General features: G+C 37.0%; 1 protein-coding gene across 2 annotated transcripts in view; it reads left to right on the top strand.

Annotated features, from left to right (window-relative positions):
• The window catches only part of Rnf17 (ring finger protein 17), a 138,514-nt gene that overhangs the window by 29,188 nt on the left and 91,303 nt on the right, over window positions 1–18,023 (top strand). For both annotated transcript variants that reach the window (XM_055617897.1, XM_055617906.1), the window contains exons 6-10: window positions 906–1,006; window positions 7,900–8,071; window positions 9,968–10,044; window positions 10,278–10,352; window positions 11,261–11,565. In XM_055617897.1, coding sequence (XP_055473872.1) covers window positions 906–1,006; window positions 7,900–8,071; window positions 9,968–10,044; window positions 10,278–10,352; window positions 11,261–11,565 — 730 coding nt within the window. The remainder of the gene's footprint in view (window positions 1–905; window positions 1,007–7,899; window positions 8,072–9,967; window positions 10,045–10,277; window positions 10,353–11,260; window positions 11,566–18,023) is intronic.

Here is an 18,023-nt window from a genome sequence, read left to right on the forward strand (position 1 = left end):
TATTCATAATTGCTGCTTTGAAGTCTTTATGTTGTGTTTCAGCTAACTTGCATTTCTTGGAGCTTAATACAATGGGTTACTGGCTTTGAAAGGAGGCATATTAACTTGACTATTCATGTTTGTGGTTTTGCAGTGGTATTTAGGGCTCACGATGTTTGAGGTGTTTCTTAGTGTAGATATCAGCAATTACCTTTGTTGGGTAGGTGTTCATTCTTCAAGTGCTGTTACACATTTTAGATCCTGGGCAAGTATGGTAGCTGTGGGGTTACTGGTAGAAAGTAGATCTGCATGTGGTACAAAGGAATAGAAGTGGGCTTGGAAGAAAGGCTGAGAAGAGGCAGGAAGAGCGAGCTAGGGAAACCTGGGTCTGCATCAAGAAGCAGAGTTCCTGGGAAATGAAGGGACTGTGGGAAGATGGGCTCCTGCCTGTAGTAGGACTAAGCATAAGTCTGGAGTCAGGGATGAAAGAGCTAGGGAGACCCTAGATCTGCACCAAGAACTGAAATGTGTTTTCTAACTGTGGATTGGGGATTAGTTTTGTTTTGTTTTATAATTATGAGAATTCTGCTATAGAGGAATTCAGTGGTCCAAAATTACTCTGTCCTGTAATGACAAAAAAGAATAAGAAAAAAGTTTATAAAACATATTAGATTTTTAGGTGTTAATGGTTTTTTTCCTTTGTTTTGTCAAATTATTGGCACAAAAATGCCTGCAAGGTGTGGTCTTACTAACAAGGGCCAGAGTATAAAGTTGAGTTTAATGGTTTGCTCTTTTTATTATCTTATCACTTCTGTGGCTGCTTGGAAAAGTCTAGAAAGTATCTTTTACCTTCAACAGTATATTGATGATACAACTACTCCAAAGTAAAAAATACAAGTTAGTTCACTGAATTATTTTTTTTCCAGATGCTTGATAGCACACAAAATCAAATAAGAGAAGAGACACACAATCTAACAGAGGTTGTGGAGAAACAATTTGATAAACTTCTTGCTTCTCTTGATTCCAGGTAATAACTTAAAATACAGATTTAATGAAACTGAAGTTCTCAACATTAACCTGTCATTATATTCCTTTGTTTAGACTAAGGAAACATGTAACTTTACAACAAGCTTGGAAGGTAGTGGGTGAGTCTTAAAGACTGATTTTTAGTTAGGTGTGGTGACTATAATCACAGCATGCAAGAGGCTGAGAGAGGTGGGATTCTGTGAATCAGAAACCAGCCCTGGGCAATTATATGAGACCCTTCCTCAAAAGAAAAGAAACAAAAAGACTGACTTTCCGAAGTTCAAGTGAAAAACATTCTATATTTATAAAATTTTGTGTATCTGCTTTCTAACTCCAAAGCTAACTTTAACATTAGCAAGCTCCTTTCACTGTGTCTTTGTTCCCTGCCCCTCATCTCTCTCTCTCTCTCTCTCTCTCTCTCTCTCTCTCTCTCTCTGTGTGTGTGTGTGTGTGTGTGTGTGTGTGTGTGTGTGTGTGTGTTATAGATAGGGTAACACTACATAGCCTAGACTGAGATTAAGCACATGATCCTTTTGCCCAAGTTTCCCAATTGCTATTTCAGGTCTGAGCCATCACATTTCTTTCTTACAGCAATTAACAAAGAAAAAAGATTTTTGTAGTCCAACTCATAGTGTAGAATTCACATATTTGGAGAAATACAAATTACTTTTTCTTCTACATGGGCCTATCCTTTTCTTATGTGCTTATTTGCATCAGAAAAGAAGGCTTCCTGATAGGAAGTTATTAAACAACAATTAATGTTACTTTTTTCAAACCTATTTGACATGTTATTTTTAATCACATTGGTGATTAAAAGAATCACAAATGTAATCCTTGATATCATATTTCAAGAAACATACTCGTAAAACTTTTGATAGGACAAAGAAGTATGCTTAGTGATATCATTTGATCATTTTTCTCCACTTTCTTAAATTTTTGTGGCATTTTGTGCCTAGTGCATAAAGTGAAGGCCTGGTACATGCTAGGCAAGTGTTCTGCCATTGAAGTACGTACCTAGATGCAAACATTTTTATGAAGTCCTACCAATTTGTTATTTCTTTTGTTATAGTTTATGCTTTTGGCTTCCTAGCCAAGAAATCATTGCCAGACCAATATGATGCCTTTTCCCCGTACTTTCTTTTAGAATTTTCATTCTTATTTAGACCTTTGACTTTGACTATATCCTACTTTGCTTTCTATTGCTAAGATAAAATGGTCTTAGCAGTAGCAACTTGGAGGGGAAAGGGTTTATTTTGGCTTACACTTCCAGGTATTCATTACTGAGTGAAGTCAGGCAAGAAGCTGAAGCAGAAATCTTAGAGGAATGCTCCTTGCTCAGCCAGCTTTCTTATACAACTCAGGCCCATCTGCACATGGATGGTGTTGCCTACCATCAGTTAGGTCCTTCTCCATCAATCATTAACCAATATAATTTCTCATAAACATGGCCATGAGCCAGTCAAAGCAGTTCTTCAACTGAGAGTCCCTCTTTTCTGGTGACTCTAGTTTTTCAAGTTGACAAGATAAACCAGTAAGCATACTTAGGTTTCTTTGGATCTTGTCTTAGTCACTTTTCTATTGCTGTGAAGAAACACAGTGATCAGGGCATCTTAGAAGATAACTGGGCACTTGCTTTACAGTTTCAAGTAGTCCATTATCATGGTAGGGAGCCTGGTGGTAGGCAGGCAGGCATGGAGCTGGAGAAATAGCTGAGAACTCTTATCTGATCAGCAGGCAATCCACAGAGAGAGACAGAGCCTAACCTGAACTTTTGAAATCTTAAAATCCATCTCCAGTGACACAACCTTCTCCAGCGGTACCTCCTAATCCTTCCTAACAGCTCAGAACCAAACATTAAAGTGTATTAGGCTATGGAGGCCATACTCATTTAAACCACCACAGATATATACCTGAGCGTGTTTTTCTGAGAAACCTCCATATTAATTTCCATAATGGCTGGATTCATTTACACTCCAACAGCAGTATGTAAAAGTTCATCTTTCTTCTACACCCTTAACATCATTTGTTGTCATTTCCTATAACTATGCTGTTTTTCATTTATTTTTTTATGGTTTTTTGAGACAGAGTTTCTCTGTGTAGCCTTGGCTCTCCTGGGCTCCCTTTGTAGACCAGGCTGTCCTAGAACTCACAAAGATAACACCTGCCACTGCCTCCCTGAGTGCTGGGTTTACAGGTGTTGCCACTGTGCCTAGCTTCATTCCTGTTTTCTTTTTAAACAAAAATGTTTCCTTTATTTATGTGTCTGGGTGTTTTGTCTACATCCATGTATATGCTGTGTCCACAGAGTCCAATATATTCCCTGGAACTGGAATTATAGATGGTTGTGAGTGTCCATGTGAGTGTCGAGAATCAAACCTGGATCTTTTAAAAGAGCAGCGAGGGCTCTTAACCTCTGAGCCAACTCTCCAGTCCTTCTCTGCTTCTTTCCTAACACAACCTTGCTAAATAAGAAATTCTATTGACAGAATTTTTTTTTCTTTCACACTTTATGTATATGCTTCCATGGCCTTCTGGCCTTGAAAGTTCCTCTGAGAATTTGACCAATAATTGTTTTTAGGAATCTGTTATTTATGACAAATTATATTTCTCTTCTTGGTTTCATGATTGTTTCTCTTTCTTTCAGTAGTTTGACTCTGTGGGTTTATTTTAGTTGGTTTGGAAGTTTCTGGTTTGGGAGATATTTATTGTAAACACTACTTTTTCTCTATTTTATTTTGATTTCTTATGCCTCTACCTCCCTTCTCCCAGCCCCCCAATCTCCTCCAACACCCCAACACCAGGTAGCAGAGAAAGAAGGTTAGTGGGGAGAGGGAGTGTAGTTATCTTTAGCTACTTTCTGCTGGTTAGGGTTGATGGGTTCCTTAGGGCAAGTCCAATCTTCATTTCAAGATATCTTCAACTTTTTCTTGTCAAGCTGCATCAACAGCAACCAAGAGCAACAGGGAGGATCACCAGCAGCCTTCTTTCTCAGAGGCCACTCTTCCCCATTAACCTTCTTTCTTTCAAGAGAAAGGGTTAATCTGGAGCAAACTGAGCTGTCAGAGGAGTAGCCTCGGTTATAAGATTGCCCATTAGCCACCAAAAACCTTAGATATCAAAATTCTTGGTGCTTCAATTGTGGTAAATTCAGTCATTTGAAAATAAATTGTGACCAAGCTGCTAAAAGCCTCAGAGCTCAAAATGGCCTGTGTGTTAACTGGGAAATACAGTACTTTCTGCCAGAGAAGCAAATGAGCCATTTCTGGAAGTACTGGGTTCTCTGGACCCTGTAGTAAAAGAGGTCATTTGACTAGTGAATGCAGGTCCAAAGGAACATAGTAAGGTCACCTCTTGTCTTTAGGAAGTGACTTTGGAGTCCTAGCTCATGGGTCAGCAGCAAAAAGTATGAGCCATTCCAGACAAGAGCAGCTGAGAGTTACTAGGTTATAAAAGAAACTATTGATCCAAAAAGTGTTTGGTTCATTGATTATCTCCTTTTAAAAAGCATCAACAAGTCTCACTCATATTAGAGAAAAGGCCATTTTTTTTAGATTAAAAGGGGGAAATATAATGGAAGTTTTGAAGTTTTTAAAAACCCGGTTATGTTATGTAAACATGTTTTTGTTTTAATCTCAAGTGTGGGGTATGGGACTGCCTTAGTTTATCCACAGCTTATAACAGCCTTGTGTGGCTTGGAGAAAGGCTCTTTGCCAGCTGCAGATAGTTTAATTCTGAGGACTCTGAAGAGGGAGTAAGTGCCAAAGCCCAGAGAGAGGGTTTAGAGTCCAAGAAAAAAGACTACTGCTGCCCCACCTTCTGCTCCTGGTTGCTGTTGATGCAGTTGGACAAGAAGAAGTTGGAGATTTCCTGAAACGTAGACTGGACTTGCTCCAAGGAAGTATGTCCCTCAACAGCAAGAAGTCTAGCTAAAGAGGTCTACATCCCCTGTCCCTTCTAACCTTCTTTCTCTGCTACCTAGGATTGGGGGGTTGGAAGGGAGGTAGAGGCAATAAGGAACCCGAAATAAAATAGAGTAAAAAATAGCACCTCCAACTTATTTATTTAATATGTATTTATTTGTGTATTATTTATTTATTACTATGTTCCTATTTCCTAAGATCTTTCTCCTCCTCTTGTTTGTCTGCCTATTGATATCTTAGAAATCCTGTAGTCTCTCTTCCTTTTTAGTTCTTTCAGTTGTTTTTGTTTTGTTCCCCAGAAACGATCTTAATTGTCCTTTCTTCTAAGCTTGCCAGTTCTTGACTCTGCTTCCACCACTGCCTGCTTCTTCTGCTCTGTCTGTTTGACAGGTCCTTATTGTAGAATCCAAACTGGCCTCAAACTCAGAATCATCTTGCCTCACCCCTCAGATGCTGGGAGTACAGGTATATTCCACTACGACCGGATCTCTCACCCAGGGTCTATTGATAAACAGTCATTCTGTCACTGAGCCACATCTGCCTTGATTCTGTGCTGTGTTCTTTTTGTCTTGATAGTATAATTTTATTTTAGGCTACCATCCTAACTTCTACTTCTTTATTCATGGTTTCCTTTGTTTCTTTGAACAGATTTAAGACAGTTGTTTCAAATGAGTCTACAAAGGCCAATGCCTATTCTTCTTCAGAAAGCCTCTACCACTCTGTTTTTTGTCTTTGACTGAGCTGTTGTAGTTGTTATTCATTCATATGCCTGGTGAGCTTTGTGTTGAAACTTGGCATGTAAAACTAGCAACCTTTCTCAGTCTTTATAGCCTGGTTCTTGCTGGAACATTTTTCAAGGAATAGCTGTCAGCTTCTGAGCCTTGGGATCAGTGTAAGATGAAAGCTTAGGGTCTGCTCATGTGTGGCCCAAGTATGGTTTTGTCAGTTCTTCTGTGAACACAACTGCTTTCATGTCTTAATTTCCAAAAGAATCTCAGCTTACCTTCTTCTGAGTTTCATGTCATCTGTTGTATATCCACCTATAATCCCTTACCCTATGTGTCTCACTGCAGCTTTCCTAGGCCTCACGCATGGATTTCCACTGCCTAAGATCTAAGACAAAAGAGCAGTCCGACGGACAGCACAAAACAGACTTAAGTCACATCATCAGTCAGGTCTATTGTTCTCCCTCTGGTTAGAAGTGAGGAATTAGGGACTGTACTCCTGCTTCTAGAAGAAGACACAAAATATCTTTTAAAAATACAGTTTTCTGGGCTGGAAAGATGGCTCAGAGGTTAAGAACACTGGCTGTTCTTCCACATGTCCTGAGTTCAATTCCCAGCAACCACATGGTAGCTCATAACCACTCTATAGTGAGATCTGGTACCCTCTTCTGGTGCACAGAGACACATGCAGGCAGGACACTGTATAAATAATACATAGATACATAGATAGATACATAGATAGATATTTTTTTAAAAAAATAAATTTTCCAGAGTGCTCATCAGATTATAATGAGCAGTTCGGAGGGGGATCCATCCATCCATCCATCCATGGGGGATTGAGACTTTCTTACTCCTTTCTAATTTTCTAATGTCATTCTGTGTATGTGAACTTTTAGGAAATTACTACAACTTGACAAAATGGGCATGTCTCCTCAAAGAAACCACTCTCAAAAATTATTTATATATCACCAAATAGTTTGGAGAATATCTATTTACCTTCAAAAGCTAGCACATTTTCTTCAGTGTTAACAAACGTTTTTGCTAGATTTGATTTGGAGAAAATAATGAGAGATCATTTTGTTTAATGATTAAAGTACTTGAATTTTTCAGTTTTCAGTTCATACATTTTAATTGCTATAATGAAATAATTCCACTTCATTATAGAGAAAAGGATTTGAGTGATGTGTAGCTAGTAAAGATAGAACGGTTTAACCATTCAAGGAAATATATTGCATATTATTGTTAATTGGCATCTAAGTTCTAGCTTTGTGCTGTTTTTAAATCTTACTGTATACTATTCACGGACTGTGTACCTATGGTAATATTTAAATGTTCAGTTAAATCCTGGCAAAAGTGAGTACAGATCTATCATTGTAAGGGCACAGAAGACTACAGGGTTGACACAGAATCTCTTATACAATGTTCTAATCTCTCTTTCATGTCTATGACATAACTATATCTTTTAAAATATTTTAAGACGTATTTTTAAATTTTATTTATTTATTTATTTATTTATTTATTTATTTATTTATTTATTTATTTATTTATTATTGTGTGAGTGTTTTGCCTACCTGTATGTATGTGTGCCACATGTGTACATGGTACCCCATGGGAGTTGAGGAGAGGACATCAGATTCTCTAGAATGAAGTTAGAGACAGTTATAAACCATGATGTGGGTGCTAGGAACTGAACCCAGGTCTTCCACAAGAATAGTACTAATTATCTTAACCCTAATTATTTTATTTTTAATTTTATATTTTAATTATTTTTTTTTTACTGTGTGGGGACATGTGCATGTGATCACATGTGATCACATGAGTGCTGGTGATCACAGAGGCCAGAATCTGGAGTTATAGGTGGTTGTGAGCTGCCTTACTTGGGTGCTAGGAACTAAACTCAGGTCTTCTGCAGAAAGAGGAGCACATGGTCTTAACAGCTGAGCCATCTCTCTGCTCCCCTCCCCCTTTTTATTTACATGTGGATTTTAATTGTAATTTATTTCTGTTTAGTTGTACCTCATTTAGTCACACTGTAGGTGAAGTTTATCAACTAATAAAATTAGCTTTTTACATGCCATTCATTAGAACATGCCTCTTTTTAACCATATTATTTTAATTAAATTTATCATTAGTGAAATAATTCTATTATTTTAACTTCATTACTTAGTGAAATTAGTAGTACTCAACAATAAATTTACCTTATATAAATACTAAGAAAATATCACAAAATAACTTTGTCTTAAATGAAGGAAAAAGAGCTTGTGTGAAGAACTTGTAAGACATACAGATGATTATTTATCAAAATTAGTAACAGTTAAAAGCTACATTGAGGAGAAAAAAAATGATTTGGATGCAGCTATGAAGATAGCAAAAGAACTCAAGTCAGCACCTTCTCTGAGGACCTACTGTGACCTGGCTCAGGTAATGTTAATGTTCCAATGTGAGTTCTGTATAGCTTCACATACTCTAGAACATGGACTTGGTATGTAGTCTGTTTTTCCGATTATACTAAACTCTACAGGTACTCTTTGACTTGTGGCAGGATTATAGTCTGGTAAGACAATTATAAGTTGAAAATACTTTAAACCAAAATGTATTTATTTAATACAAATAACATACCAAATGACATGACTTTGCACAGTGTACTGCGGAAGGTCCACTCATAACTCTGTGATTCTCTGCCACAGCCCAGCATTGTAGGAAAGAAGCAGCTCACAGAGGAAAAAAAATGAAAAGTCAACTTATGGTTTTGAGAGAATGCACACTGCTTTTGAAATATCGTAATACACAGACCCTTAAGGTGTGTGTATTAAGGTCTTTGTTGGTAATTGATACTTTTTAATGTTTGAAATCTTTTCTTTTTGTTTTTTGTTTTTTGTTTTTTTGTTTTTGTTTTTGATACAGTGTCTTTCTATGTTATGTCAACCAAAGTGGCCCAAAACTCAAACAGATCTGCCTGCCTCTGCTACCTAAGTGATAGTATTAAAGGCAAGCACCAGCATGCCTGGCAGTATTTAAATCCTAAGACTCATGCTGTTACGTTCATTTAACCTTTTATTATTTTTACAGTTTAGAACACATAATCTGAAAGCAAAGTAGTATGACAATAAGGTGGAAACAGGCTTGTTTTACTGAACTTTCCATCTCTATGATAAATATCTGAGCTAATCAACTTATGAAAAGAAAGGTTTGATCTTGCTCAAGGTTTTGAGGATTTCCACTCATGATTAGTTGGCTCTTTTGCTTTGGGTCTCTGTTGCACAACAGGTAGGATAGCAAAGCAAAACCAGGAAGGAAAAGAGAGGAAGAGGTTGGGATCTGACTGTCCCTTTTCAGCGACGGTCTGCCAGTGCCCTAAAACCTCATGTTAGTCCTTACCTCTTGAAAGTTCCTAACACTTTTAGTAGCACCACCTAGGTCTTAGAGGGCACTTAAATTGAGGACTATCCAAGAGTTCTAAGACACTTGAATTAAAGATAAGGACAGATAAGAGCAGTAAACAAAATGAGACTTTTCTTCTCATGAATTTACAGCTAAACTCTTGACTTAATATTTAATCCGAGATCCCATTTCTCCTATCTTCTTCTGTACATATGTACAAATCAGGAAACAGTTATTTCATCAAGCTCCTGTCTTACTATCTTGTGGCTAGAGAGAAAAGTTATGTAGAATAGAAATGTCTTTCTTGCAGCAAATTTGTAGGACAAGATTACAATATCCTATTTGCTAATTCTGCTTCATTCTCTAAGGGTGAGAATTTCCTATTAATCTTTGTGTACTTAGAGTATTAGTTCTCAAAAATGAAGAAATGCAAATGATACACTGAGGTATAGATTAAAAGCTATTGATTAACTTGCCTCCAGTATCTCTAACTTTAAATGAAAAGCAAAGAATTTGCCAGTATCATGTTCCTCATTCTTCTCCTACTGTAATTCTAAAAACAGCATGTTTGCCTGCAAGGTTTTGAAAAAATGTAATAAAATGTGGTCTGTACTCTGGTTAATCTAGTTAGGAAGATGAGGCAAAAAGAAGCAGCATTTGATGATAACACAAGTACAAAATGAATCTGATCAACACTTTCTGTATTCAGACAGTTACGTTCTAATTACTTGTTGGTGATAATCTGTTAAATATATATGTATATAAACAACTTTAAACTTCTTTAGAGAACTTTGTAAACATTTGAGAGCCAAAAAAGTAGCCTTAAATATATTAAATAAATATCTAAAAGAATTTTTTCCTTCTAAAATCCTCTTTTAGCAATATTTTTAGTAAAAGAAAATTCACATATAAATTGTACTTCTCTGTTGGCTCCAGATTATCCGGACCTTGAAGTTAACATTTGAAAGTGAATTGTCACAAGTTAGTTCTGTAATTCCAAGGAGCCCCCCCAGGTGAGTAAATTGTGATTCAGGAAATCATAACAAGAGTTATTAAATAACAAGTGATCATAATTTTAAATTTTGGGTCCTACATGCTTCCTAAAGTAACAACCAAATTAAAATAATTATAATTTTTAATAAATTAGGTTATTTTCATGCTTTTTTAAGTTAACTAATGTTAGCAACTATTGTACAGAGAAGAAATAAATTTATAAGAATATTTATTTATGTACTGAATGTTTTAGGTTGAATATAAACTGCAGTGAGATTATCTGCATGTTCAACAATATGGGAAAGATTGAATTTGAGGACTCAACAAAGTAAGTATTTTTAAGAATGGCAACATGCTGTTAGTATCTGATAGCACTTATGTCTACAAGACAAACGAACGTTATAAAAAAGCTGCATTTCTATTGTTGATTTCTGTTTGTAATACTTTTTAAAAGACATGGAAGAGATTATTACTAGTGATTTATGTGTTGACGTTCTTTAAAATTCATTCTGTCAACAAGCATTGAACACTGATTTTTGTGCTAAACCCCAGCACTCTAGACAATAGTGAGATAAATTACAATATATAAAATAGAAATGGAAAAACATAAAAAGTATGATTTTTGTGATATACATGTAAACAGTAGAGGTATTGCAAAGGAATGGAATGATCATTTCTTTCTGGGACAATAGAGAACTTGGAAAGGGGTTTTATTTTCACTCACCTGTAAAAAATGATTGACAAGTGGAAAGGAGAACAAATGGAAGGTAGGCATCTGAGCAGAGCAGCATATAGGCGGTGAGCTAGCATGCCACATTAGAATACCTGCTACCGTTCCATTCTGTGTATTCCTGTGTGTGTATAGATGCTACATCCTAAAGACTATGCTTCTGTGTGACAGCATTTAAATTTTAGTTTCTGCTTGTGTGCTGTTTAATATGATATGTACTAGCCTGCTTTGAGCAGGTAGTTTCTTTGGAAGTTTGAAAAGACCAAGAGGGCTCTCTTGGACCAGTGACCATGTTCTAAAATTAGATTTATAGCAAGGTTATGCAACTCTTTAAGGTTACTAAAAGTCATTGAATTGTATGGTATGTTTAGGCATCAATGAAGCCATTTTCAAATACTGTTAGGTATTTGATCTTTGATCTCTTGGTATGGATCACACTATCAGTTCTATCAAGTGAGAACTTGAAAGTCGGTGTTAAAGTAGTTCTTCTGTGTACTTTTAAACAGATGTTACCTTCAAGAAAATGAAGTTGGACAGAATGCTCAAAAGGAATTTAATAATGAAAAGGAACATTGCTGTGATGTATACTCGTCACTAGACAAGAAAAGGGCAGATGTGGCTGTCCTGGCTGGTGAAGCACCTGTACCTCCTTTACAAGCAGAGGCTCCTGACAGTCATTTAGAAGGGATAAACAAGCAGCCACAGAAGGAGGTGGTTGTGGTAACATCTCCTAAGACTATTGCTGTACTGCCTCAACTGGGATCTAGCCCTGATGTGATCATTGAAGAAATTATTGAGGAAAACCTGGAATGTGAGTAATAATAGAAAAAGAAAGATGTTATCTATAGTTGAAAAGAATTACTGTCTTTTTGTTCATGTTCTTAATAGAAACATATTGCTCTAATCTTATATCTCATTTCCTCATCTTGAGTTAGATCTGTTGTTTCTATGCTCCTACCTTCACATATCCCAAAGTTGGGAAATTGGTTTTTAGCTTCTTATGTATTTATATTGGGTTTTTGGGTGGTTGGAGGGGCCTTATGCTGTAATGCAGTCTAGCCCAGAATTCACTATGTAGCCCAGGCTAGGCTCCTATTTAAAGCAATCCTGCCTCAATGACTTGAATGCTAGGGTTGCTAACATGAGCCACTATGTCTGGCTTGTTTTTAAAGTCCTGTGTTGACAAAGGCCTTTAATTCCAGCACTCCAAAAGCAGAGGCAGGCAGATCTCTGTAAATTGTAGGTTATCCTGATATACATAGTGAGAGTGAGACCAGGCCGGGCAGCGCTACATAGTGAAATACTCTTAGTAATAATAACAACAACAACAACAAAAACAGATTTGGGACATGAGTCAGCAAGTAAAAGCCTTTCTAAACTTGCAGAGGACTAGAGGACCTGGGTTTGGTTCCTAGCACACACATGGTGGCTTACAACCATTTGTAACACCAGTTGCAGAGGATCCAACACCTTTTTCTGACATTAGCAGGCACCAGGCACCCACCCATGTAGTGTACATACATATGTGCAGACAAAACACCAATACACATAAAAATAATTTTTTAAACAAAAAAAAACATGAAAATGAAAACTTCTGAGGTGCACCTTTAGGGTATTTGACATTTTCATATTATATATTTAACTGCGGCATAAATGATGTAAATAAATGGTAGATGAAATTTGTGAGTGCAGTTTTATTACTCTGTTCTTAAATTAAGAACACATCTTGAATCTTTGTTCTGGGGCTGAAGAGATGGCTCAGAGGTTGAGGGAACTGGCTATTCTCCCAAAGGTCCTGAGTACAATTCCTAGCAACCACATGGTGGCTCACAACCATCTATCGTGAGATCTGGTGCCCTCTTCTGGCCTGTGGCACACATGCAAGCAGAATGCTGTATAAATAATAAATAAATAAACCTTTAAAAAAAAAAAACTTTGTTCTGAGATTTAGTCTGTATGGAGTTAAACTGTTGTAAATACCATTTTATAACAACTAAATATTACAGCTGTTTACAGTGTTAGTATTCTATCCATTCTTTTAGAAATGGAATGCTACTAATTGTGATTTTACATTAACAATCTTCAGTTTTAACACCATTGTCTGTTTTACTGGTAGAGTTTTCAGAAAAGTCTTTTAATTGGAATTTATTTGAAATATTTTAATAGAATTTTAAACACATAGAAAGGAGAGAAACATAGTAAAAAAGACATTTTCAAAGGGGATAGTAATACACACTCAAGAAAATGTAGGTTTCTTAACAGAGACCCAGAATGAAAATTTAAATACAAAAGAGGACGAATCTTTCCTCTAAATTATCATCGTTGATGTTGAATGACTTGAGATTACCTGTCATGACTTTACTTGCCACTCTAGTATTTTACCAGTTCAATCACAGCTTTTTAGACACTAGTGTCTGGTCACTGTCAACATTAACAGAATTCCTAAAGTTATCTTATTTATTTTGATAAAGCATGCTTCACAGATCCTATAGAAACTTCTGGATACCAAAATAAACCTCCTCAGAAAGAGCTATCTGCTGCTGTTGGATCAAAAGCAGGTATGCTAACAGCTGTCCACTCCATCCACGCTTGATGGAGTGGTGTTTGCTTGATGTCTGCTAACTCTTTTCTAATATGTAGGAGCACACAAAGAGCGTTTTACCACCTCAATCTGTTCCCCTTTTAATATTAAAAGGTTTTGCTATATAAAAAAATTACTTTAAAGTTGACAATGTTTCTTACAGCTATAACCTATAGTTGCATAGTTATGTTGGTTCCTCAAAATTTAATGTCTGCTTAAATCTATGGTGCAAAGTAATAGATTTTCTTCTGACGTTCTCATGTATCTGTGTCATTCAACTTTGTTCTCATTTGTTCCCCTCCTGTCTCTTGCTTGACTCCTTCCTCTTTGCAGTTGTCCCTCTTCTGCTTTCATGTCACTTGTGTTCCATTACATTCTCTTTCCTTCTTTTGTTCCTTCTTTGAAATCTTACACCCCCTTTTTTCTTGGTCTGTACACACACACACACACACACACACACACACAAAGCTAGATTCTGCATATGAGAGAAAATACACAACATTTATCTTCCTGAATCTGCCTATTTCATTTCACATAATGATTTCCAATTCCATTCATTTTCCTGCAGTGTCATGACTTTCATTTTTTTAACAGCTGACTAAAATTCCATTGTATATATATTGCATTGAATTTGTATTAGTTACTTTTCCTGATACTGTGACAAAATGGCTGACAAAAGCAACTTAATGATTTACTTAGTCTTATCACAGTTACAGCATAGTCCATGATGATGTAGAAGGCATGACAGCAGAAATCTGAGGTGGCTGGTTGCATTGTCTGTGCAATCAGGAAGAAGAGATGATTACTGGTGCTCTGCTCACTTTCTCCTGTTTATTCAGTCCAGGACCCCAGTCCTGAGCTAATGCCACCCATATTCAGGGTTGGTCTTCCCTCCTCCAGTTAAACCTCTCTGGAATCCCATTGAAAACATACTCAGAGGTTTGTCTTCTAAATCCTGTCAAGTTGATTCTCACAATTAGCCATCATAGGCCCACCCCCTGTCAACTTGACAGCAAAATACTATCTTGGGCCTCTAAAATATTATGTTATCTCACAATGTAATTGGCTCATCTATAAAAGTCCCCTTTGGTATTTGAACCAACACTGTTCAAAAGTTTATTTACTTTTGGGACTCAAGGGAGTATATTAATATTGTGAAACTGTAAAATGTTTTGCAAAGGTAAATACTTCCATTTTGCAAAGGTATATACTTCCAGTATACATAGTCACTGTGAAAGCATTCCTGTTCTAAAAGTAAAGAACATGAGCACAGTGTGGTGGTTAGCTTTGTTTTTGTTTTCGTCAGCCTCAAGCAAGGCTCATCTGGAAGAGAGAAGCTCTGTTGTTTCCTCTATCAGATTGGCCTGTGGGCAAGTCTGTGGGACATTTTCTTGATTAATGATTCATGTGGGAGAGCTCAGCCTCTCTCCTCTCTTTCTGCCTCTGTCTCTCTCTCCCTCTTTCCCTCTCTCTCCTTCTCTTTCCCTCACTCCCTCCCTCCCTCCTTCCCCTGCAGGCCAGAAGAGGGCAGCAGATCTCATTATAGACGGTTGGGAGCTACCAGGTGTTTGCTGGGAGTTGAACTTGGGACCTCTAAGAGCAGCCAGTGCTCTTAGCCTTTGAGCACCTCTCCAGCCCCATATTCTGTTTCTAACTGAAGGTGTTCATTAAGTCTGAATGTTCTCCGGTGGAGAATTTGGTCTTTTAAGCAGATTAGTGTGTTCCTTGCAAATATGCATACTTTGACTTTTTCCTTTATGTCTTTTTTATTTTTTCTCTTAGTGATGTAGGTGATGCTTTAAGAATTATACTTGTGAATGAGAGTACAAAATCGTGCTACTGATTTTAAAAGAAATGATTTTAGTTTTTTCTGTTTCATATAACATTGGGTATATATGGCCTTCCTTTATTATGCTGAGATATGCTCCTCTTATTTCTAGCCTTTTGTGGGCTTTTATTTTGAAGGAATATTGGACTTTCTCAAAGACATTTCTTTTTTGTCTGTTGAGATGATCATGTGATTTCTGTTCTTAAGTCCATTTATGTATTGTATTAAGTTTACCAAGAGGCATATGTTGACCCAACCTTAAATCCCTGATGTGAGACTAGCTTGCTTATGGTATATGATCTTCTTTAATATACTGTTGAATTCAGTTTGCAAGAATTTTATTGACAAATTTTATTTTATTTTATTTTTTGTTTGTTTGTTTGCTGAGGGAAATTGGTATATACTTTTTTGCTGCTGTCTTTATCTGGTTTGGGGGGAACTGACTTCATAGGATGAGTTTGTTAAGGAATGATGGGATGAGGTCTTTATGAAGGTCTGATAGAGTCTAACAGTAAATACATCCAGTCCTAAGCTTTTTTAAGGATACAGCTTATTACTATTTCACTCTAAATGTTTCTTACACATCTGTTAGTTTATATCATTTTTATTTAGTTTTGCTAGGTTCTGTATGTCTAGGAATTTATCCATTTCTTCTAAGTTTTCCAGTTTTTTAGAATATAATTTTTAAAGTATTCTATACCAATCCTCTGGGTTTCACTGGAATCTGTTATTACATTGTCTGGTCACTAAGAACCACACAACATAGTCAAAGCTAGGTTGTTTGGAAATGTCCTCTGCCAAAGCTATTATTCCTTAACTCTTCAATTTATCCTCAGGCAGATTTTCTAGACAACAGCAGAAAGCAGCCACATTCTTCACCATAATATCACAAGAATGATGTCTAGAATGATGTTAATGATGTTAATATTCTTCTCCTCTAAAACCTCTTGAGCAGGTCCCCACAGTTCAAATCACCCTCATCACAACTGTCTTCCATGCTCCTACTAATGTGGCTCATCAAGGCCTGCTTAGAGGGTCCATTGGTTTTCTAACCCGAAGTCCCAAAGTGTTTCATATTTTTCCAAAGAAAAGCATGGCAGGCCTATCATAGCAATACCCCACCCAGTTCTTGATGCCTAAGTAGGCACAGAGTTAGGGATCTATTGCTGTGAAGAGACACTATGATCAAGGAAAGTATTTAATTGGGACTGGTTCAGAGGTTTAGTCCATTACCATCATGGCAGGAAGTATGGCAGCATAAAGGCAGACATGGTACTGGAGGGGTAGCTAAGATTTCTACATCCAGATCAGGCAGAGAATGAGACCCTGGACCTAGCTTGAGTATTTAAAGACCTCAAAGCCTGCCCCTAAGAAACACTTCCTCCAGCAAAGCCACACCTACTCCAGCAAGGCCACACCTCCTAACAGTACCACTCCCCATGGCCCTATTTTCATTCAAAACACCACAAGAGCTCTCTCTTTTTTATTTCTAATTTTATTAGTTTACATTCCTCTCTTTTGGTAAGATTGGTTTGGATTGTCAATCTTGTTTATTTTTTCAGAGAACCAATTCTTTGCTTCTTTGTTTTATTTTAAGTCTTCATTAATTTCTAAGATGATCTTTCATTATTTCTTCTGCCTGCAGATTTTGGCTTACTTTTGTTATTCTGAAACCTTGAAAAATGTCATTAAGTTATTTATATGAACTTACTCTAATTTGGGGGCCATAGGGAAGTTGGGACAGGGTTTTATACAGCCCAAAGTAGCCTCAAATTCACTTTGTACATGAGGATAATTTTGACCTAATCCTCTTGCCTCTATCTCCCAAATTCTGAGATTACAAGTGTGCATCACCATGTATGGCTCACTCATTATTTTTAAGGTGAATGAATACTTGATAGCTATAAACTTTCTCTTAGATCTGCCTTAGCTGTATTTTAAATACCCTAATAGGTTGTGATACTGTTGTCATTTGATTCTAAGAATTTTGCCTCATTTTGAGAGAGGCTCTCACTCAGAGCCAGGCTGTCCTGGAGCTCACAGAGGTCAGCCTAAATCTGCTCCTGAGTCCTGGAATTCAAGGTGTGCACCACCACACTCAGCTTTGTTTCTAGGAAATTTTTAATTTATTTCCTCACTCCCCCATTTCTTGAGGCACCACCAGTTGGTCTAGAGCTCAGAGTCCAGGTGTTTGTAGAGTTTCTTCTATGTCTCTTGTTGGTATCTAGTTTTGTTCTGCAGTGATCTGATAAAATACAAGGAATTTTTTCAGTTCTTTTGTATTTGTTACGGTTTACTTTGTAGCCTATAATATTGTCTATTGTTTGGAAGGTTCCATGAACTTATGAGAATGTGTTATATATATTTGTTAAATGGAATATTGGAATTTGTTAAATGAAATAGTGACTGATTACTTTTCTATCGCTGTTATAAGACACCATGGCCAATGCAGCATAGAAGAGTTCATTTGGGGCTTGCAGTTTCAGAGGGTTAGAGTCCATGACCATCATGGCAGGAAGCATGGCATCAAGCAGGCATGACTCTGGAGCAGTAGCTGGTAATTTGAGATGTAACTAAGAGGTAGTGAGAGCACAATAGAAATGGCATGGGCTTTTGAAACCCCAAAACCCACCCCTACTGACAAAGCCATACTTAAGGCATTCAAAGCCATACAATAAGGCCATACTTCCTAACCCTTCCTGAACAGTTCCACCCGCTAGGGACCAAACATTCAAATGCATAAGCATGTGGGGCATTCTCATTCAAACCATCACAAGTGTATTTGCACTTAAGATTGTTTTTGAACAATCTTAAGGAGGGAGTTGTGCTGCTATTCATGGTTGGGGTTGTTTTCTGGTTG

This window comes from Psammomys obesus, unplaced genomic scaffold (assembly GCF_907164565.1).
Source record: "Psammomys obesus unplaced genomic scaffold, mPsaObe1.curated_primary_1811, whole genome shotgun sequence".
Taxonomy (NCBI): domain Eukaryota; kingdom Metazoa; phylum Chordata; class Mammalia; order Rodentia; family Muridae; genus Psammomys; species Psammomys obesus.